General features: G+C 40.5%; 1 protein-coding gene across 1 annotated transcript in view; it reads right to left on the bottom strand.

Annotated features, from left to right (window-relative positions):
* Positions 1-18,998, bottom strand: part of TTLL11 (tubulin tyrosine ligase like 11) — a gene marked incomplete at its 5' end in the record, with an annotated part of 39,278 nt that extends 20,280 nt beyond the window's left edge. The window contains 6 exons of the mRNA XM_027650288.1: positions 3,934-4,052; positions 4,589-4,684; positions 5,287-5,862; positions 10,836-10,969; positions 12,362-12,458; positions 18,870-18,998. Coding sequence (XP_027506089.1) covers positions 3,934-4,052; positions 4,589-4,684; positions 5,287-5,862; positions 10,836-10,969; positions 12,362-12,458; positions 18,870-18,998 — 1,151 coding nt within the window. The remainder of the gene's footprint in view (positions 1-3,933; positions 4,053-4,588; positions 4,685-5,286; positions 5,863-10,835; positions 10,970-12,361; positions 12,459-18,869) is intronic.

The following is an 18,998-nucleotide window of genomic DNA, read 5'->3' as shown; positions in this document are numbered from 1 at the left end:
TGTGCTGATCTTGCAAAAATCTGAGAGCGACCACATTGGGGTTCTTCCTGCTCAGGAAATTAGTTAATCATATTTGACATTTGCTAGAGCCACAGAGTCCAGAGAGGAGAATTGTACCTGACATATTTTAAAAAGCAATAAAAAAAAAAAACAGAACATCACAAATAAATTTCAAGGCTGATTTCAAACAGAAAAGGCACTGCAGTGGCACGGGCAGAGAGTAACACCCAAGGAAAATAAACTAGCAGTGAGACAGCAAGGGCATCATAGGTAATAAACCAAAAGCACTCAGTTCGGAGGGCACAATGAATTGATTGTTTTTGTAACAGCCATAGATTAGATTACATTCCATTTCCAAAGTGTTTCAATTCTTTCTTCTGTCAATGACTATTTCAGAACTGAATAAAAGTCATTATATTACTTAGGGGGTTGCACCTTCATCCTCTCCAGCAAGGAAAAAGCAGATTTTATTCCATGAGCAACTCATATTTCTAATGGCAGGCGTGCCACAAGGCTGTGATTTCTTTATCAAAAGAATAAAATGCTTATTTTCTGTCTTGAAATATGTAAGAAACCAGGAATGTAAATGCAAGAGATCACACTAGGACACAGAGTAAACAACAGTACCCAAAATACAAAGAAGTCCTTATTATTGCTGGATTAATTAGCATTAATAAACTAGGGCATAAATATTTTTGACAGGACAGGAAAGCGGGTCATTAGCATTGATGAGATGACATAAATGATCTTCCTAAAACATTCAGAGCAGTCCTGCTCCAAGTGATCCTCCCAGTTTGCCATTATACCACCAGTCAAACATGTGACATCCAGTGGAGAACACTCAGCACTCACAACCCAGACTGAGACTCCTTTTGGCTCCTCAAATCTAATGCAATTTGAAGAACAATGAATCGCTAATAATTAAACAAACACTGAAATTAAAACCTTTTACCACCATAAAGATTCCAAATTAGGCACAGAAAAACAGAAGTTTGTGAAGCCTTTTGAAATGGATTTTCTGTTGGAGGCACAACATACACAATGATTTGCATCAGTGATTATCCTAATTAAACTGCTGTTTACATAAGTAACGTTGATTTACTTTCCATGTTGTTAGGTGTCATTAGACCATTCATTTAACGGTGCAAATTTCCTGTAGGTGAAGCCTTCTCTCACCTTCAGCAGGCTGTGAACAACACCTCTGCTGCAAGGAGTGAACCAGAGCAAGTTTAATACTACACAAGCTTTAGACAAGTTTCAGTCACACAAATAACTGTGTTTGTTCCAGCATGTCACTGGCCTGGATGATTGCCATGATCTACTCCAGCCTGAAAATCCAAGAGAACAGCACTGCCACACAAACAAAGGCAAAGAGTTAGTACCTTATTATTTTATTAAATGTTTTACTTCCTTAATGATGAGTGAAACTTGAGTTCCACATTAAGGATGCCTAAGGAAAACAGGACTAGTCTAAGAACCCATGCTAGGGCAGAAAGAAGGTCTACATTTGGACTCCTGCAAAATTCCAAATGAAAAAGAATATTGTGAAGAAGAGCAAAAATGTAAAACAAACCATAGAATATGTAGTAATCAGCTGCCTAAGTTTCAGAAAGGCTTTCAAAGAGCCAGGCACCACTCACCCTCTGGGTCACACCATGGCTTGAGAACAGTGTCACTTTTTATTCTGTTTTAATTCCTTATGCTCTTTGCCTTACAGAACCACAGAAAACCTCCCCTAAACTCTACAACAGAAGATATTTCCTCTATTAAATAAAAAAAACCCTCTCAGCATGAATTAAAAGTTGTTTAAAACTGCTATAGGCACAGTATATGACCCACACACCTCAGTACTTCAGTGGCCAGGACAAATTCTTAAAACTAAGATCAGTTCTACTGTGGAACAGCCACCATGTATATTTAAGTACATTGATTGGAACTGCAGATTTTCAATCACTAATTATTGGCAGTGCCAAGATAATTATTAGTGATCAGTGCACGTAAAGACTGGAGTTGTGTTGGAAAAATTAATAGGTATGTATGGAATGATAAACTGATTTTAGTCAACCTAACTTTCAATATTATACATCACATGGAAAGAAGGAGGAAAAAACATATCAAAACTCCATGAAGATGAGGAAAAATTAAACTAAAAAAAAATTCTGAGCTATTAATCTTTCCTGATAATGAAGTACTTCAGGATGACTTCTAAAACTCACTTTCATTTAGATGCTTCATTTATTTTAATCTGGGAGATAATTAGAAGGAAATCAAATCCATCTCCACAGCAGAATATTTACCTGAGATGTAGCTCAGACTTCTCAGTATTTCCCCTGTGTGTTCAAACTCTGTGTTTTAGCAAACACATATTGCTAAAACTTCACTGAGATTAATGTCCATTACTTAATTAGCACCAAAACTTGAGTCTACTGATGTTAGAACAGGAATTCTTTCAGGGTTTTTTCTAACAATAGGCCAAATTTTATTCAGGAAGCTCCACACACCATCCCCAGTTCAACCTGGAAGCAGAGGGAGTAAATCTCAGCTGAAGGGTGGCCAGTTCCTGCATATCCACACAAAAAAATTACCAGGGTATTGCCCTTTGCAGCAAGAAATAGGGTTGATTTATGGTGAAGACACAGAAATATTCATCAACAAGATGCTCTGTTAACCAGATTATCCAGGAAAAAAAAGCTGTGTCACTGATGAATTCTTGCTGTGAAGAGCCAATGGTTTATCTCATTGCCAACTGATCCTGTTATAAATTATTTAGCACTCAAAATGTATCAGAGAGGAATCCTCAGCTGAATGAGCCTTCCACACACACTGGCATCCTCCAGCAATTTATTTGTAATTATCATTTGCCTTTTTTTCCATATCTAATATGTAGTTAATGAATGCCTGACATAACTGCAGCAGAAAAAAAAAGACACGACTAGTTACATAATTACAGGTTAAAAAATGATCTTTTTCAGCTCCATGCACTGAAGTAATCTTAAGGGTGGAGGTTAAGTACAGGCTATAAATTGCTTTGCAAAATGTTCTGTACACTGACCACAGCAACCTCTATGTGTGGCACTGCCTTTGAAGGAAGAGTTTGATCTTATAATAATATTACAATAATATTACAGAACTTGTAGGTAGTATCAGTCATGTCCTGTTCATGGAACTCAGTCTACAAAAGGACAGCAAATTTGCACTTGAAATCGTTATAGAATGTGAATAACATATTTCAGGGTCCCACTAAGTGCCAAGAGAAGAACAAAGCAGATATTCTAGTATGGAGGCAGGCCTGTGAGCAAGAATTTCCGGGGAAAAAATAATAAAAAAATCTCCCTTTCATGTCTTCAAGAAACTGCTTCAAATAAGGTGGTTTATCAAAAAAGAAGATATGATTTCTCTCAGCCTTATCCCACCATTGGCATTCCTGTGCAAGCTGCTTCAGGCAGCTCCTCTCATTTCTAGATCACAGATTTAACTATGTTTATTATCACAGATCAAGGAAGCAATTTCTAAATACAATATTAATACTTTTCAGCTCCAATGGGGCAATTCATTCAGAGTAATTTGTGACTTTCAAGTAAATTAATAAACAAACTTACAGCTCGTGACTGTTTTGAATAAAAAAAAAGAGGCCTCAAGTACAAATAAATAAATCTGACTTACTAAACTGTTTGCACCAGTTAAGAGTAAGATACTCCAGGGGAACTGGTAAATCCTGATTTCCTATCAGCTTGTGGAACTTTTCAGTTCCTTCAGCTAAAACCTTGGCTCCTCCCGGACTTCCATCGTTCCTGCAGGAAAGCAGCACGTGGGCAGTGCCAAGGTGGGAACTCAGTGTCCTGGATAAACTAATACAGTTGGGAAAAAATATTTCACTGTTATACTTACTGCAAGGTACAGATGCAAACCCCACAGAAAATCAAACACACTTACTGGGCATCTTTCCTCTTTTTTTTCTGGGGGTCCACCAGGCGCAGAGTGTCTCTGATGACAGCAACTTTCACTTCTTCATCAACAGGGCTTGGGACATTCTCAAATACTCCAGGAGAAAGCTTTACATCACAAAGGGATAACAATTATTCACTACAGAACCAAGGATTATTTGCTCACATTATTGCTCAAACTTCATGCCCATCATCTATATTTTAAATACAAATGATGGATTACAAAACACTTCTTCAAGGATACACAAACACCGTCAGGTTTTCAGGATGATGTTACAGCAAATTGGGGCAAATTTCTCTAGGAAACTGAAATATTAAAAAAAACATTGTTGCCGATGTTACTGTTTATATCATGTATACAAACATGAAAAAGACTGTTACCAATCCCCTAAACACAATTAGCAACTGCAGGGGATGATGAATAAATGCATTTATGACAAAGATGATGGAGAGCTTTCACTATTCCAATAAGTCATATTTGCAGTGTATAAGATTAGCAATGATTTCAAAGCAGAAAATTACAGAGAACCTTGGAGGTTTCATATTAGCAGACAGCTTTCATCTTTCAAACATGGAAAAAAAGCCCAGAAAACCCAACCTAAGCACTTTCATTCCAGTATCACCATCACATTGAGAAGTCTTACCTCTTGCTCATGTTCTATTCTCATGCTGGGGTTTGCATTTACTTCTAGTAACATGGGCTTCAAGTTTTTCATCAGGAGAATGTCAAACCCTAAAATCTGTGCATAACAAGCAATATGTTACTTCAGTTCTATTCCCAGTGTTCTCCTAGAGAATGCAATGGTTGTCCATATGGCAACACTGAGGAAGAAACATTTGAGGGGCAGGAGATAAACAACTAAGAAACTCTATATACTGCTGAATAATTACAGAAGCCATTTGTCTTGGATACTAATGGCTCCTTTCACACCACCCCCATCCCTAAATACTGCATCTGCCAACACGGAATCTTGGCACCCGTGACAAGTGGATCTTCAAATTGCCATGATTACAGATGCATTAGGAAGCTGCAAATCTTCAATTCTAACATGCAGAAGATGGAAATTGGAGTGAATAATGTTAGTGGCAAATTACACTCCTTGAAAATCTTCCATAGATGTTTAGGGCTGATGGTAACACAGGTCAGGAGACTGAGGTTTGACTTGGGTAAGGAGAACATAAGCTCTGAGCTCCCACAATGCTGCCCAGTGTGTGCACACACAGACACCCAACCAGTGATCAGCAACATCACTAAAGAAACATTTTGGAAAAGGCATTAAACATCCACAAAATTAATCCATGCACACAAATGACTGCACTTCTGGTAGAAATTTCAACCTACCTGGAAGCAAGTTGGCCCAGGCTTTCCTGAAGGGATGTCAGACTGATAGTAAACTTTCAGTTCTGGAGTCAGTGCAATAATAGTTTTAATCACCAGTGAAATTATATCTGACCAGAGCTTTTTGACATCAGCTCCTCTGGAAGACAGTCTGCACAGAATGCTTGAAAAAGTCCTCTTGCTGCCAGTGTTTACACTGTCAGAATGGATGAAATTCTCACTATGGATATTTAGTGAATAGTTGGTTAAGTGCATAAAAACCTGGTGCAAATTTTTTAAAGTGGGTTCTTGATAGGGCTCTGTACAAAACCTAGAAAGTCCATCTTTGGCTATATAAATCTCTAAGGGTTCTAAGGATTTCAGCAAGACATAAAGACGAATATCAAATTTCAGTTTGTCCACGAGCAGTGGTTTGCAAATATATTCCTGGACCACGGCTGGCCGGCTCTGGATGCTTCCCGTCAGCCTGATGTCACTCGGGTCCTTAATGAGGTAGATTCCATCCCCCTGGCAGCCTCCATCAGGCTTCACAATGAAAGTGGGCTTCCAGGACGGATCGCTGTCCTTCATCACCCGAACCTGGAAGGAAAAGTATTGCACTGAAAGGCACTGATTGAAGGGGGAAGAAGGGCTGACACTGTGAAAGCCAGTAAACAAAAATAAATAAAAACAGCATGATCACACCCCCAGAGTAGTAAACACCATGCAAAAAGGGCAGATGATAAACAGTGCTGAGAAGCACAAGGAGAAACAAAAAAGCTTGAGTTGGGAATTACTAGTACACATAAAAAGTCATTTTATTTAACAAGCCATTGTATAGATGATTTCAAGAACTTCTTTTTAATGTTCTGTACCAATTTGCAGAAGGAAATGTGGTATATCTCAGGAGATCCACCTTAGTAGTATATGAAACTGCAAAGTTAAACTTTTGTGCTACATTTTGAACAATAACTGACAAAGATAATCATTAACACATTAACACAAGATGCCTTATTTATTCAGGTATGAATGCAAACAGTACCGGAAGAAGGAAAAATAAAGTAAAAATTTGGCACTGACAATACCTTTTTCCCCCACTGTGAATATTTTTCACAATCAGATGCCCAGTGTTAGTAAAACTGGGAATGCTGAGCCATGTACAGATATAACCAGGTCACTGACACATATGCTGAGTATCAGATTTTTCTTGTTACATGCATACTTCCCACTGCCTAAATAGACTTCAATTTATTACTTTTATAGCAAAAGTCAGAACTGCAGAGATGGAGATGCCTCAATTAGCAGAGGTGAAGTTGAGAAAGCAAGGGGAGCCCTAACAAAGAAAGCAGTTAAAGAAAACACAGGATGTAGGTTACAAGTTTATCAGCTACTCGTGGGATTCAGAAGAATAAAGCACTTAAAACCTTGTCCTTTCAAGAGGGAGGGATGCCACAGCACAGATCATTCTTTTCTTGCATCCACACATTTCAGGGCACCAGACCTGCAGCTGCTACTCTCTCCCTCCAGCCAGGCACGTGCTGAACCGAGGCGGAGATCTGGTTTTTGCCCTGCGGTTCGCCAGCAACAACTGGAGATTGACTTTTAGAAGCCTGAGGACACAAGCTAACAAAGAAAAAACAATCAGTTGCCACCATCAGGCCTGGCACTGAGTGAGAGGAAAAAAATCAGCCCACAGAAAAAGGCTGAGCGTGGTCAGATCATTGTGATTTTCTCTGCTGTGACATTAAGCTGCCGACTCCCATGAGAGGCCCAGCTCTGCCAGCAGTGACATTCCCAAGGTCTGAAGGACTTCTGGCTCCACCCTATCCAGTTATTTATTTCATTGAGAGTCACACTCCTGCAGGAGAAACTCAAGACCTATTATCCAGACTAGGATTTTTCTCATGCACAGGTGTCACACTGACTCAGTGAAAGATCCTTCTCCAAATAGGTCACTTTGAGGGATAAAATGCCTCAGTTGGAGGTCAGGCTTACATAAATGGGCACATGGATAAATAAGTCCAAGTAGATCAGCAGGCCTAGATGTGCAAAGAAGGAAAGCAGGATTTATGCCCTAGTCTTTTTACCACTATAGAATAATCTTCCCCTGATGTGACATTACTCTGCAGAGCAGAGGAGTCCTCTGGTCCACCGTTGTTAAACTCAGCACCACAGAGACAGACCTGGTTAATCTGAACCCTCCATGACTAAACATACCCTGATATGACTCTAGTTGGATGTGTGAAGTGCCAGTCGTGGTCTACCAGGGCAGAAAGTTACACAGAACCTCTATGAAACCAGGTGGAACAATCTCCCTCCCAGGCCCACGTCTGCTGTTCACCCCTCAGGCTCTGCTCCAGCAGCACCTTTCCAAAGGAGATGATGCTTTCCAGGGACTATTGTTAATGATGCAACAGCAACCTGCTTTTCAAAAATACTGCATTGTAACAGCCAGTGGTCTCAGAGATCTCATGCTTAACTCTACTCTTAAAATAAAAAGCAAATAATTTCCTCCATCTCTTTCTAGTTCATTTTTGATGGACTAGACGGCCTGGACATTATTGAGGCTTTCTTGTCCACCAAAACCTACACGTGGCAGATGAAGATAGGCTGGTGTGGAAAGAGGGAATAGTAATCCAGAGCCAGTCTGTTTCTCAGCAGATTGACTGTCTTGAAGAAAACAGATGGTTTCTTGATCTTCAAGGAAATTCCCAACAGTCGTCTTCAAATTCTCCACAATCCCCTCAACTACATTCTTTCAAATTCTCATTATGAGGAGGCTTGTCCAGACTTAGAAAATTCACTCATGTAGGAAAATTAGTTCATATGAAATGAGATATTTCTGTGTCCTTTGCTTGACAGAAGGAAATTATCTTTAAAAAACACATTAACCATTTACAGTCAACAGCAAGAGGAGAGTTTGGGGAAAATCTGTGGGTTTGCCTTTCATAAGGAAACACAGGCTGAATGAATACAGTGTTCTGGGAAAAATGCATATAATGGGCTATAAGATTTGACAGCACAAAGACCAGAATATTCATGTCTATGCCTAAGAGGTATCCAAAAGCTGAAAACCTAATTAAACCACCAAAAATAAGCTATGCTAGAAATTAGACTGTCCAAATTAGATTCTTATTAAAAATTAATCATACTGGTCTATTCATCATCCTCACAGACAACACAAAGAAGGAAGTATGAGAACAATCAAGGTCCTGCTTTGAATCCCAAGCTAGTTACTTCTCAGAAACTCGAATTTAGGGTTTATTAGAAGTAAGTTCTTAGCACACACAGATTCTTCTCTGCTATTGAAGAAGCAACTACTGCAGCACCTGAGATTTGCTTATCTGTAACTCATCTTCTGTTAAAGTGACATGTTAGAAAATGTTTTATAAAGTTAAAAATTGGTGAATATTGAAAATAGTTAAATATGTATTTACTTAGTAAAATGAACTTTTAAGCCCCTGTTGAAAATACCCATCATCATTTCAGTACAAATGACATGAAGGGAACTCCCTTTTTGTTGGTACTTCCAATCTGAAGCTCATCCACCACAAACTCAAGAGTGCAGTTTTCTCACCAACTACTGGCTTTCACAGCACAGAAGAGTAATATTGCCTGTAGTGTTTTCTACCTGAATCTAGGCATAGGGGAAAGTGGGGAAAGCTGAAAACATTTGATTTCATTATTGATACCTGTGTATGAAAAAGTTCACAATCATGACTACTGAAGTGAGGCACAATAAGAATATTTGAGAGAGAAATCATTTTGAAATGTTGCAGTGCATCTGGGGAGGCAGCAAGACTTAAATTCTCAAGGAGTTTCTTCTTTCAATAATCATTTCTATTACAGGTAGAATCTCACAGGTGTTCATTTTCAGTCCAGCCCTTTGCAACAAAATCCTACATTACAAACAGCACCAAACCATCTTTTCGTGTGTGATCTACAGCTACACTGACACACGATTTGTGACCTTTGATAATTCATATTCCAGTGTATTCCAGCTCCTCCAGGGACACATTTAATGTGCAGACACCACCAGTGCTGAACTCCTCTTGTCTGTGAACAAGCTGTAGTGCAGTCTCGGAGAGCTGACGTTTTTGGCAGCATTAGGGTCCCTCGGTTGCAAAGCAAACACCACCACATATGAACAAATAAGCAACAGAAAAGACTGGAGAACTCCTACTGAGAACTCACAAAACTGCAAGTGAAAAGTGTTCTGAACCTTTTATGGTTCACAGTGGATTTGGAATGTTTGGGTTTGTATTTTAACTTGTTCTGGAGGGGTTACACTCCGAACTCATGTTAAGTAGAACATAAACTCTTACAACATAAAATATAATGTTTGATAACAAGAACTATGCTTTTCTCCAACACAGATGGAAGAACATATGCAAAGGAAACTCCTAGGAGTGTGTTACTGGACATCTGTTACTCTTGGAAGAAAACCCGGCTCGTTTTCCCGGCAGTGAGTGCTGGAGCAGAGTAGTGTTTATTCGCAGTGCCACCTGCTGCCAGCGCACGGGGCTGAGCGTGGCGCCTGCAGCTCAGCCCCTCCTGCCCAGCCCGGGTCAGCAGTGCCTTGCACCTCCCAAAAAACTCCCCAGCACACCCCCACTGCACCCTTCTCAAAGTTTACTTCCAAGTTATTTGCACTGGTTGACCCGTCGTCGCTAAACTTGGTCCTACATTTTTTACAGCAGTAAGGTTGAAGTGCTGTCGGGATTTTATTCATTTTTACTGTTCCTAGTAGTGATCCAGCACACTTGACAAGTGTGTTAAAAAGAATAAAAACAATAAATATAATTTAAAAAAAATTAAAACCAAAAATAATAAAAATATGTTAATGGATTCAATTGGATTGTGGATATGGTAATTATCTAAAAGTTAACACAGAGTAACACAGGAGTCTGATAAAGCTCAGACCTTTTTCTCCTCACTTTTCCAAGCAAAGCACACTGTGGGATGCAAGAAGACACTGGGTGAGTCAGACAGGGTTAAACAAACACACACAGTATTTTAAAAATATTTGTAATAATAGAACGAAACACCAACACAGAGTATCACTTTTTTTTTTGTCCTCCAAAAAGGTGAAAAAGAATGGTATTTAATTACATTCTGAACAGTTAAACACAGCAACAGTCTGACAGGAGAAGATGTGAGTGTATTTAACAAGGCACAGTACAAAATGCTCTTCTGAAGGATTTTGATACAACAGGTCAAATGGACTACAAAGACTCCAGTGCCGGTGAAGCTGGTGAAGCACCACACTCCCCACACTGCTCTGGAACCTCCTCAGGCCAGTAGAACGTGCAGGGAAAGGGCTTGTGGCTCTACCAGGTTCAACTTTCAGACCTCTTTACTGCAATGGCAGAGAAGCAGAACTGTTTTGAAGTTTATTCTACAATATAACAAACAAAAGCAGTTCGTCCAGACTATGACTGATCCCAGACAAACTGGAAAAGATGTCATTCACAGCCCTTAGTGTGATTTTAAATAACACAGTAGAAGACTAAAGAATTACATGGATACAATATTCAACAAGTTGTATTATTCTGAGAGTAAAAGCAATCTACCTCAGCCACAAAGAGGGGAAGTTCTTCTGGTAGAATCCAGGACCGAGGATAGAAGTTATACTCAAGAGGAAACAGGTCCTGCATTGTTCTCATGGCCCGACTCAGGGTGATTTTCCGGACTGTCTCCATCATACCTGGGAAAAGAACAGTGTCTAGAAGTGACAAAAAAATCCACTCTCAAGTCTCATCCTAGAAGTAAATGGCTAATCATTACTCACCCTGCTGGGAAGGCATTCTGGTCACTGCTGCCAATAAAGCTGAACACCTTTTAAAATTTAAAATCTGACAAAATAGTTGTAGCATTCCCTTGCCACATTTCCCATCATATCTGTTACTGTAGCATAGTAGAAAAAAATTAATTACCAAAAATACAGCTCAAAGACAGAAAACTTCACTCAAATATTAACTGTTGTCTTTGCCATAATCCAAAATTATTTTTATTGCCTATTGTTCCAGGAATGTGTAAAAATGTCATTTGAATATAATCAACCACTTTGTGTTTACTTTGCAGTCATTTAAGTAACTGCATCACAAAGAATGGGTTATTTTGTGAACAGCAAAACAAACTCACATATATATTTTTAATTATTATTTATTTATATTTATTGAAATTCTGTATCCATTGGGAACATGATTAAGGTGTTATTTTTATGGAAAAGTTTCTAGTAAAACCCAGCATCAAGTTAGCACAACAGTCCTGGAAATCAGGTCTGGTTCTGAAGGGCTCTGGTTTGACTCCTGTGCAGCCACTTGCTAAGCAGGAATACAGAGAGGTAACATTCATTTAACACTGACTGAAACCACCACAAAACAACAGTATCCTACACCTGAGTGGGAACTTCCCTGAGGCAGGAGAAAGCCAAGGTAAAATAAAGCCTGGAGTTCGATATCTGAGGTTCTTATGCTCACAGCACACTAACAGCAGCAATAAATCTGAAGTAAAGGGCTTAGATAAGTCAATACTTAAGCTCTTAGCTCTTATTTAGAGAGATCTCAACATGGATTAAATGGGAAAAAAAGGAGCTTAAAAAAGTAGAAGAGTCATCATAAGATGAGGACTGACATGAACTCTTCAATATTAAAAAATCCATTTAAGGAATTCTGCTTCGAGCTTCTCCCCAAGATAAGCCAGAGTAGGAAACAAAACAGATTCTTTCCACTTTGAATCAAAACCAAATCCAAAGACACAGCACTGTTATCAGCACCAGATAACAGACAGTAATTGCACACTTCACTTAAATTATAGCCTGACACTCCAATATTTCCTAAATTCATGTGTTTGAAGTATTCTTCTCATCAAAACCACTTTCTCTCCAAAACAAATTTCAGTTCAGAAACTGTTCAAGAGACTCCTTCTCATATCCTTACCCCCTAAGCAGAAATCACCTACCAAGCCCAGTAACATGCTAAAAATACTATCAACTGATTAGGCAGATAATTCTCATTAAAAACAGTAAAACACAGATATAGGTCAAATATTCACGTTTTTAAAGCATTTGTTTAAACCAGAAACAGAAGTCAAGTACCTGGAAACTTGTTGACTTGACCTGAGAAGATATTATTGTCATGAAACGACACCCCATGCCAATAGATATCGCAGGGCAAGCGGCGGCCAAAAGGAAACTGGAAGACAAGAGACAAGTTTTGAAGCAAGGTGGGAATACCCATTCAAAGATGGGAATACCCACTCATTCCTTTCTCTTCTAAACCCTCACAGTAAGCATAAACCACTCAAGAATAGTCTTCTGACTGTCAAAAGAAAACAAGCTCTGTACTTGGGTTACACAACTAAGAATATTTGGATCAGTCCGAGGCTCTTAAGTTAACAAACCAGGAGAGGTTTTTAGAAACCAAACCCAAATGACTGAGAGGCACGAGCTGTACTGGGAAACCCCATCTAATGAACTACATCCAAGGCATGGCTCATTTATAATTTAAAATACTATTACAGGGAATAAAATTCCACTAAGAAGAACTTAATTCTGGCACCTGAAGGCACAGCAACAGCGAGTGCCACCGCTGGGAAGTAAACGCTGACTTTGGGGTTGGGGTTTTTTTGGGGTTGGGTTTTTTTCCTTCCCAGTTTAAGGGATGACAAGCAACCATCAAGGGACACAAGCACTAGAGGCCATGGAGGAGTTGTCACTGCTGGCAGTTACTGAATCAACTCCTGCTCTTAAAAAACTCACCATTTAATGCCTAGTCCGTGCTCCCCTCTCCACATCCCTCTCCCAGACTGCACCCACACCCACAGGCCCTTCACCCCCAACCATGTGGCATCTCCACGAGCTCCCAGCCTCACATGAGCACAAAACAGTTCTGTTCTTTAGTACTTTATTTCAGGGAACACCTACAGGGAGGAATATTGCTCTAAATTTACAGTAAGTTAAAACTGCAAAGCACTTTCTGAGTAAGCCCATTTACATTGGTGTCCAAGCTGCAATAAATGTGAAATGGATACTCAAAGCAAGATATTTAATGAAATAATTGCATTATTCATTTATGTATATTCAGTTATAAGTATTAATTTATACAGTATTAATTCCTTTCTGGTACTAATAGCCTGTAATTAAAATAAAAGCTTGCAGTTGCATTAATCATTTGTTGAGCATATATATTTCAACTATTAAGAACTAAGGCAATTATTTCAACACTATTAAGTGTTCCAGTTTCTTTTCCCATTCACACAAGGTTTCACTGGAAATTGGAAACCTGCATAGTTTGTTTTCTATTATCAAAAAGACCAACCTTTTTCTAAGCAGTCTGAAGAGCTCAGAAGCAGTGTTGCCAATTACTGAGAGCAAGTTTCTAATAGTCATAAAGTGGTTTAAAAAAACCCAATTAGTTTTGTGTAAAGAAGGTTCTCTTCTTTTTCTCGCTTGTTCTCTTAGACACAGTCCCATTTATCAATCCAAAAAAATCCCTTTTTATCTGCAGTTCCATGTAGATGCCATTTAACTACCATACGGAATACATTCACAGGAATCACTTCTATGACTAGGTTATATCTTTTTCAAATAAATAAGCTATATTTAGCATTTTTAGGGCACATTTGCATTAAATATCTACCACTCTCATCCCCCAGTACCATTTACTCTTTGAAAGAACCACAGTATTTGCAGAAACGACTTGTTCCTTATTCCAAATGCAATTTTTCTTGCTTTAAAACATTTCTTTAAGCACTGGATTATTTTTTTTTCCAGTATGACAGAAAAAAATAATCTCATAAAGCTTTTGAGTGCATTACTTTATTTGCTACTTTAATTAAAATTTCAGCTTCCTCTGTAAATAGCCTTCAAAAATTAATTTAAAATGCTAATTGAGGAATGCATCCTTTCTCTGTCTTCTTACTTGCAGGGATGAGAAACCCAATTTAACAGAGCCAGTGGATTCTGCACTTATTTCATTATTATTCAGCCTGCAAAATCTGTTTTTGTACAAGTGAAAATTAATTCTGTTGGGCTCTGAAAGACAATCAGTGGCCTTAACCTCTCTCCACAGGTACATCCAGAATACAGATGCAGCCTTCGGTCTGAGAGCGCCCTTCCCACTAAAACCTGAACAATATATTTATTTATTAAATGAAATTGAAATGAAAGGAATGAAATTTGCATTTATATAACACCTTTCATCTAAGGAGGATATCAAAGCACTCTGCAAACACTGCACAGAAATGGTTTCACAGCAGATGAGGAGGGAGCAGCTCTGGACAGGAACGTGGCAGTGCTGCAGCCCCACGTCAGCAACTCAGCGTGGCAACGTCCTGAGGAACCAAGATTATCTGGATTTATCCAACAATGGCATCAAACTCATCTGAACGAGCTGGGGAGGATTCTATCTATTCTGCACTACACTATTACATAAGAGCAGAGTTTGGAGAGGAGCCAACAAGTTCGATTATTTGGCGCCTCTGGCAGTGACAGGCAGATGGAAATTAATGTTGCTGTGGTAGAAGAGGAGTTTTCACTTCATTTCCAGCTCCTGGTGCAGGCACTGGCTAAAAGGAAAGATGGATATAAAACCTCTTATCTTCACCTTCCCCTGTGGCAGCTGGAATAGCTTCACTATCCGGTGCCAAAGCCAAGATGGTCCCAGCCACAGGGGGACAGAGGTTGTAAAGGTGACTGGAGCCATCCCTTTTTAAAATCTTTTTTTATTCACATTTGGAGAACATTTGTCTGAACAAAACAAACAAGAAGTCATAAAGAGAACGGCGCTGTTTCCACAACTTTGACACCATTAACAATCCATCATAGTCAAATCTGCGAGGCAGGTCACTTCTACCTTTGGATTAGAAGCCAATAATTTAAACTGTCTCACGGGTCACATCAGCCTGTTCCATCATCTCTAATGACAAGTTAAATGACTCATCTTCCAGTCAGCCTTTCCCAGCATAAAATTTCCAGCTATCCCTTCACCTCCACGCAGCCCCGGAACAGCGAGACAAATGGAACGCTCGAAGCTGGGATATTTGATGCCTGAGACATCTGCTTCTTCCATTTTCCTGGTAATTGAAAGCTTGCTGAAGAAATAATTTATTAAGTGATGAATAAACTCGAGATGCAAGCTCAATTTGTGCCCATTATTTCATTTGGCATATCATGTTCATTTAAAGAATCTGTCACGCCGGATCAGATGGTCCGATGTAGCGATGGGAATTGCTCCACTGATACATGGAAATTCTGCAATACTTTTTAAAAGGTCCACCCCAGACAGGCCTATCACAGTTGATAATTTAACTCACTCCAAATTCCCACAGCTGAAAGAAGAAAGTTGGGGTTTTTTCCTGTCTTTTGCTTCTGGTAACAGAATCTCAATGGTCAATTTGCTCTGTCTTGGACTCCTTCACCCCTTCCTCATCTATCAGTGCCACAGAATAAACTGTTCACCAATATCAGCCATGTTCAGAGTATTCTTAATTTTTCTGTGTCTTATTATGGCATTTACCATATGTCAGTTCACTAATGAACTACTACCATGTGGCCAATTCTGTAATCACACGGTGCATTTGTGTCTTACTTCTGCAAATGGAGCACAGTGCAGGGAACAGACTGTGACTGAAACCAAGCTCTTCCAGCAAGTCATGGAAACTACAGCACAGAGGTTTTGGAATGCACAACTCAAACAAACAAACAAACAAAACAAACAAACAAACAAAAAAGGATACATGACACCATAAAATGCTGAGAGAGAAAAAGTTATGAATGAAAAGGAGTCCACTTTTAAAAGGACATTATACTGTCTCCTGCCCAATAAAATATTCCAGCCAACACATCCAGCAGCAAACAGAGGAAACAGAAACAAAACAAAACCAGCAATGGGAAAAAATGTAAAAGAAGTGGAAAAGGAGAAGAAGGATCACTTGAAAAGTATTATACAAGGGAAGACAGCAGAATAGCAGCCACTGAAACATCAGTATTTAAAATATCTGCATTTCATTACTGCTTTCAAGACTTTTTTTGCATATCTGTATGGATCCTACAAGCAACATCCGTGTTCCCTCTGCTGGTCCTGCTGTAACAGCGCAACCAGCTCCGAGGTTCTGCCCGTCGGTGACAGTGGTTTGAACAAATATTTTACTGCTATTTCTCTAAACATCTGAAAGGGACAGCTTTCAAAATTGCATGCAGCTTGAATAAAGTTTTCCCTGGACTTCTCTTCTTAATTTTGTTTATTTTTCTCTTCAGATCCAGACCAGACCTTGCTGACTGACTGCCTATATCTACTGAAGTCTGCCAGCTGGGAGGCAGGAGTTTGTCTTGCTCCTATCCTAGAAGAATTTCACCTTTGTGTTTTCCACAAAGTAACCAGCACTAGTTCAGAGTCAGAGCTGATACTGGTTCATTCCTCTTTCCACCTTCAGGATGGGGTGGGAAAAAAGGCAGGGGAAATGTGATTTGACACATATTTTCTTGTATCAATGTATACTTTTTTGACAAAAGGAAACATCACATTCATATTATTAACCTATTTGTAAGCTGCAAATATACAGGAAGACCTGAGAGTGACTTGTCTTAAGGAATGAGTTATCAGCCACCCAGATGGTGCAGTCAAGCACCACAAAATTCCATATTAGGCCTCTTCTTTATTAAGATACAAAGTGGCCAGAAGAGGAAGCAACAGACCAAATGAAAAATATTGACTGAAGAAGGAGATGGAGGAGAAAGGATATTGAGTGAGACAGAAAACAGAGAGATGAAGCAAAGGTAGCAGCGATTGCTGATGGGGGATGCAGAGCAGGAAGGAAAAAGCTGATTATTGCAATGCAGAGATTCATGAGAGGAACAAGAGCCTGTGAAACAAGTCAATTAGTAGGACAGAAGGCCAAGTGCAAGCCACATGCAAAACAGTGAAGTCTCTGGAAGCTATAAAGACCAAATTACCACTAAGTGTGGCTCATTCCCAGCACAGTCTGCAGGGCTAACTGACACCAGTGATCCAGAAACACTCACTGGAACAGCTCTGGGCCCCCTGAACATAAAACTTAACCATTAAAACAAAGAAATTAAGTGTGAAGTCCCCCTGCTCTGTATGTTCCTGCATAGGACATGGAGCAAGGCTGCTGACAGACACTCCACAGGTGCACTGGGGGCTAAGAGAGGTAAATGTAACAGGTTTTAATTTCAAAGCTCCGGCGTGTTTGTTACTATTTTGCTGCACAAGCGGAAGTTGAGAACTGAGGCGCTCCTGCAATGAGGTTTTGAAATTCTCCCACTGGATTTAAATAACAAAAAACTTGAAACAAAGTTTTAACAAGCCAGAGGAGGAGAAAGCATCACACTCCCTGGCACGGAGCATACGTGTCTTTCTGGAATTAGGTATTTAGGACATTATGAATAAACTCAGTAACATTTACTGCCACTGGATTCTCCAGAAAATACATGTGTGGCATCTAACTCTGAGGTTAAGAACAACACAGAATATACTGTCTGCTCCAAGTCTGTATAAATCTTGTTTAAAATGCACCAGGTGCACAGAAGTGTCATTATCTGGTGAGTGGGATCCCAAATGCAGCTTTGTGGAGCAGGTGCAGGTCAGAGATCACACAGCTCCATGCGAGCTCTGCACGCGAGAAACAGATCATCCTCAGGTTTTATCCTGCCCTTCCCCTCCAAATTCCCCCTTCCAAATGGATTAAAAATACTCTTTTTCTTACACAACTTCCTCACAAAGTTCCTAGAAGCCATCTCAACTCCTAAAAAGCCATTTGTAAAGCTATCGGTAAAAGAAAATCTTTAGAGTTTGACAACAGTTTACCACCTATAGTAAGGTATATCTAAAAAATCTCCTGAGAAGTTAAACAAGGAGTTCCAAACCATCAGTTTTGTGCCAGTTCCCCTATTGCTATGACTCCAGTTCAGCACAGGCAGACACTGTTCACACAGCACAGAGAAAACACATGACTCAAGCAGCAGGATTAAAAAATAGCCATAGCTCCTCTACATAAAGTAAATTAGCAGGCTAAAGCCTGTTATGTGTGCCTTATTCGGTGGCTTAGCACTATTTCATTCATACACCACACTCCCCGACACGCCTTTGAGATGATGGCAGCGGCTTTGCCGCGGGATCAGGCAGCGGATCTGCCGGCTCAGAGCTCCTGCCCCTGCCACGAGCGGGATTCCACGTACCCAAACCCCCAGGGGAGGGTGGCAGGGAGAAATGCGAACACACACAACACGCCAAACATTTCCACATCAGGAGCAGGTTTCTTTCTTGCCCTTTCCGTAAGCGGAATATCTGACCGCCCCCTGCGCGATGGCAGGTCGCGATCATGAATCGAACCAGCTCCAGGCGTGACATGTGGTGAGAAATCACCCCAGGGTCGGGGTGGCCCAGCCAGGACGCCCCCCCCGGTTCTGCAGCTCAGCGCTGCTCAGGGAGGCAGGGGAGGAGGAGGAGGAGGGAGGAAGGCTTTGCCGGGGCAGACCCCGAGGGGAGGCAGGGGAGTCTCCCCAGCAGCGCCGCCAGGCCGGGCCGGAGCAGGGGCAGGAAGGGGGAGCCCCCCGAGGGCCGGTCCCGCCGCGGGGCGCTCACCTCCTTCCAGCGGAGCTGCCGCAGGCTGATCTTCAGCGCCTCCAGCGAGGTCTTGGCCTTGGAACTGTCCACTGTGACCCCGGGCCGCCGGCCGCCCTCGTCCCCGCCGCGCCGGCCCGGGGCCCGCCG

The sequence above is a fragment of the Corapipo altera genome, unplaced genomic scaffold (assembly GCF_003945725.1).
Source record: "Corapipo altera isolate COAL_440 unplaced genomic scaffold, ASM394572v1 268, whole genome shotgun sequence".
Lineage (NCBI taxonomy): Eukaryota > Metazoa > Chordata > Aves > Passeriformes > Pipridae > Corapipo > Corapipo altera.
The sequence above is the reverse complement of the archived record's forward strand: the minus strand, read 5'-3'. Positions and strand labels throughout refer to the sequence as shown.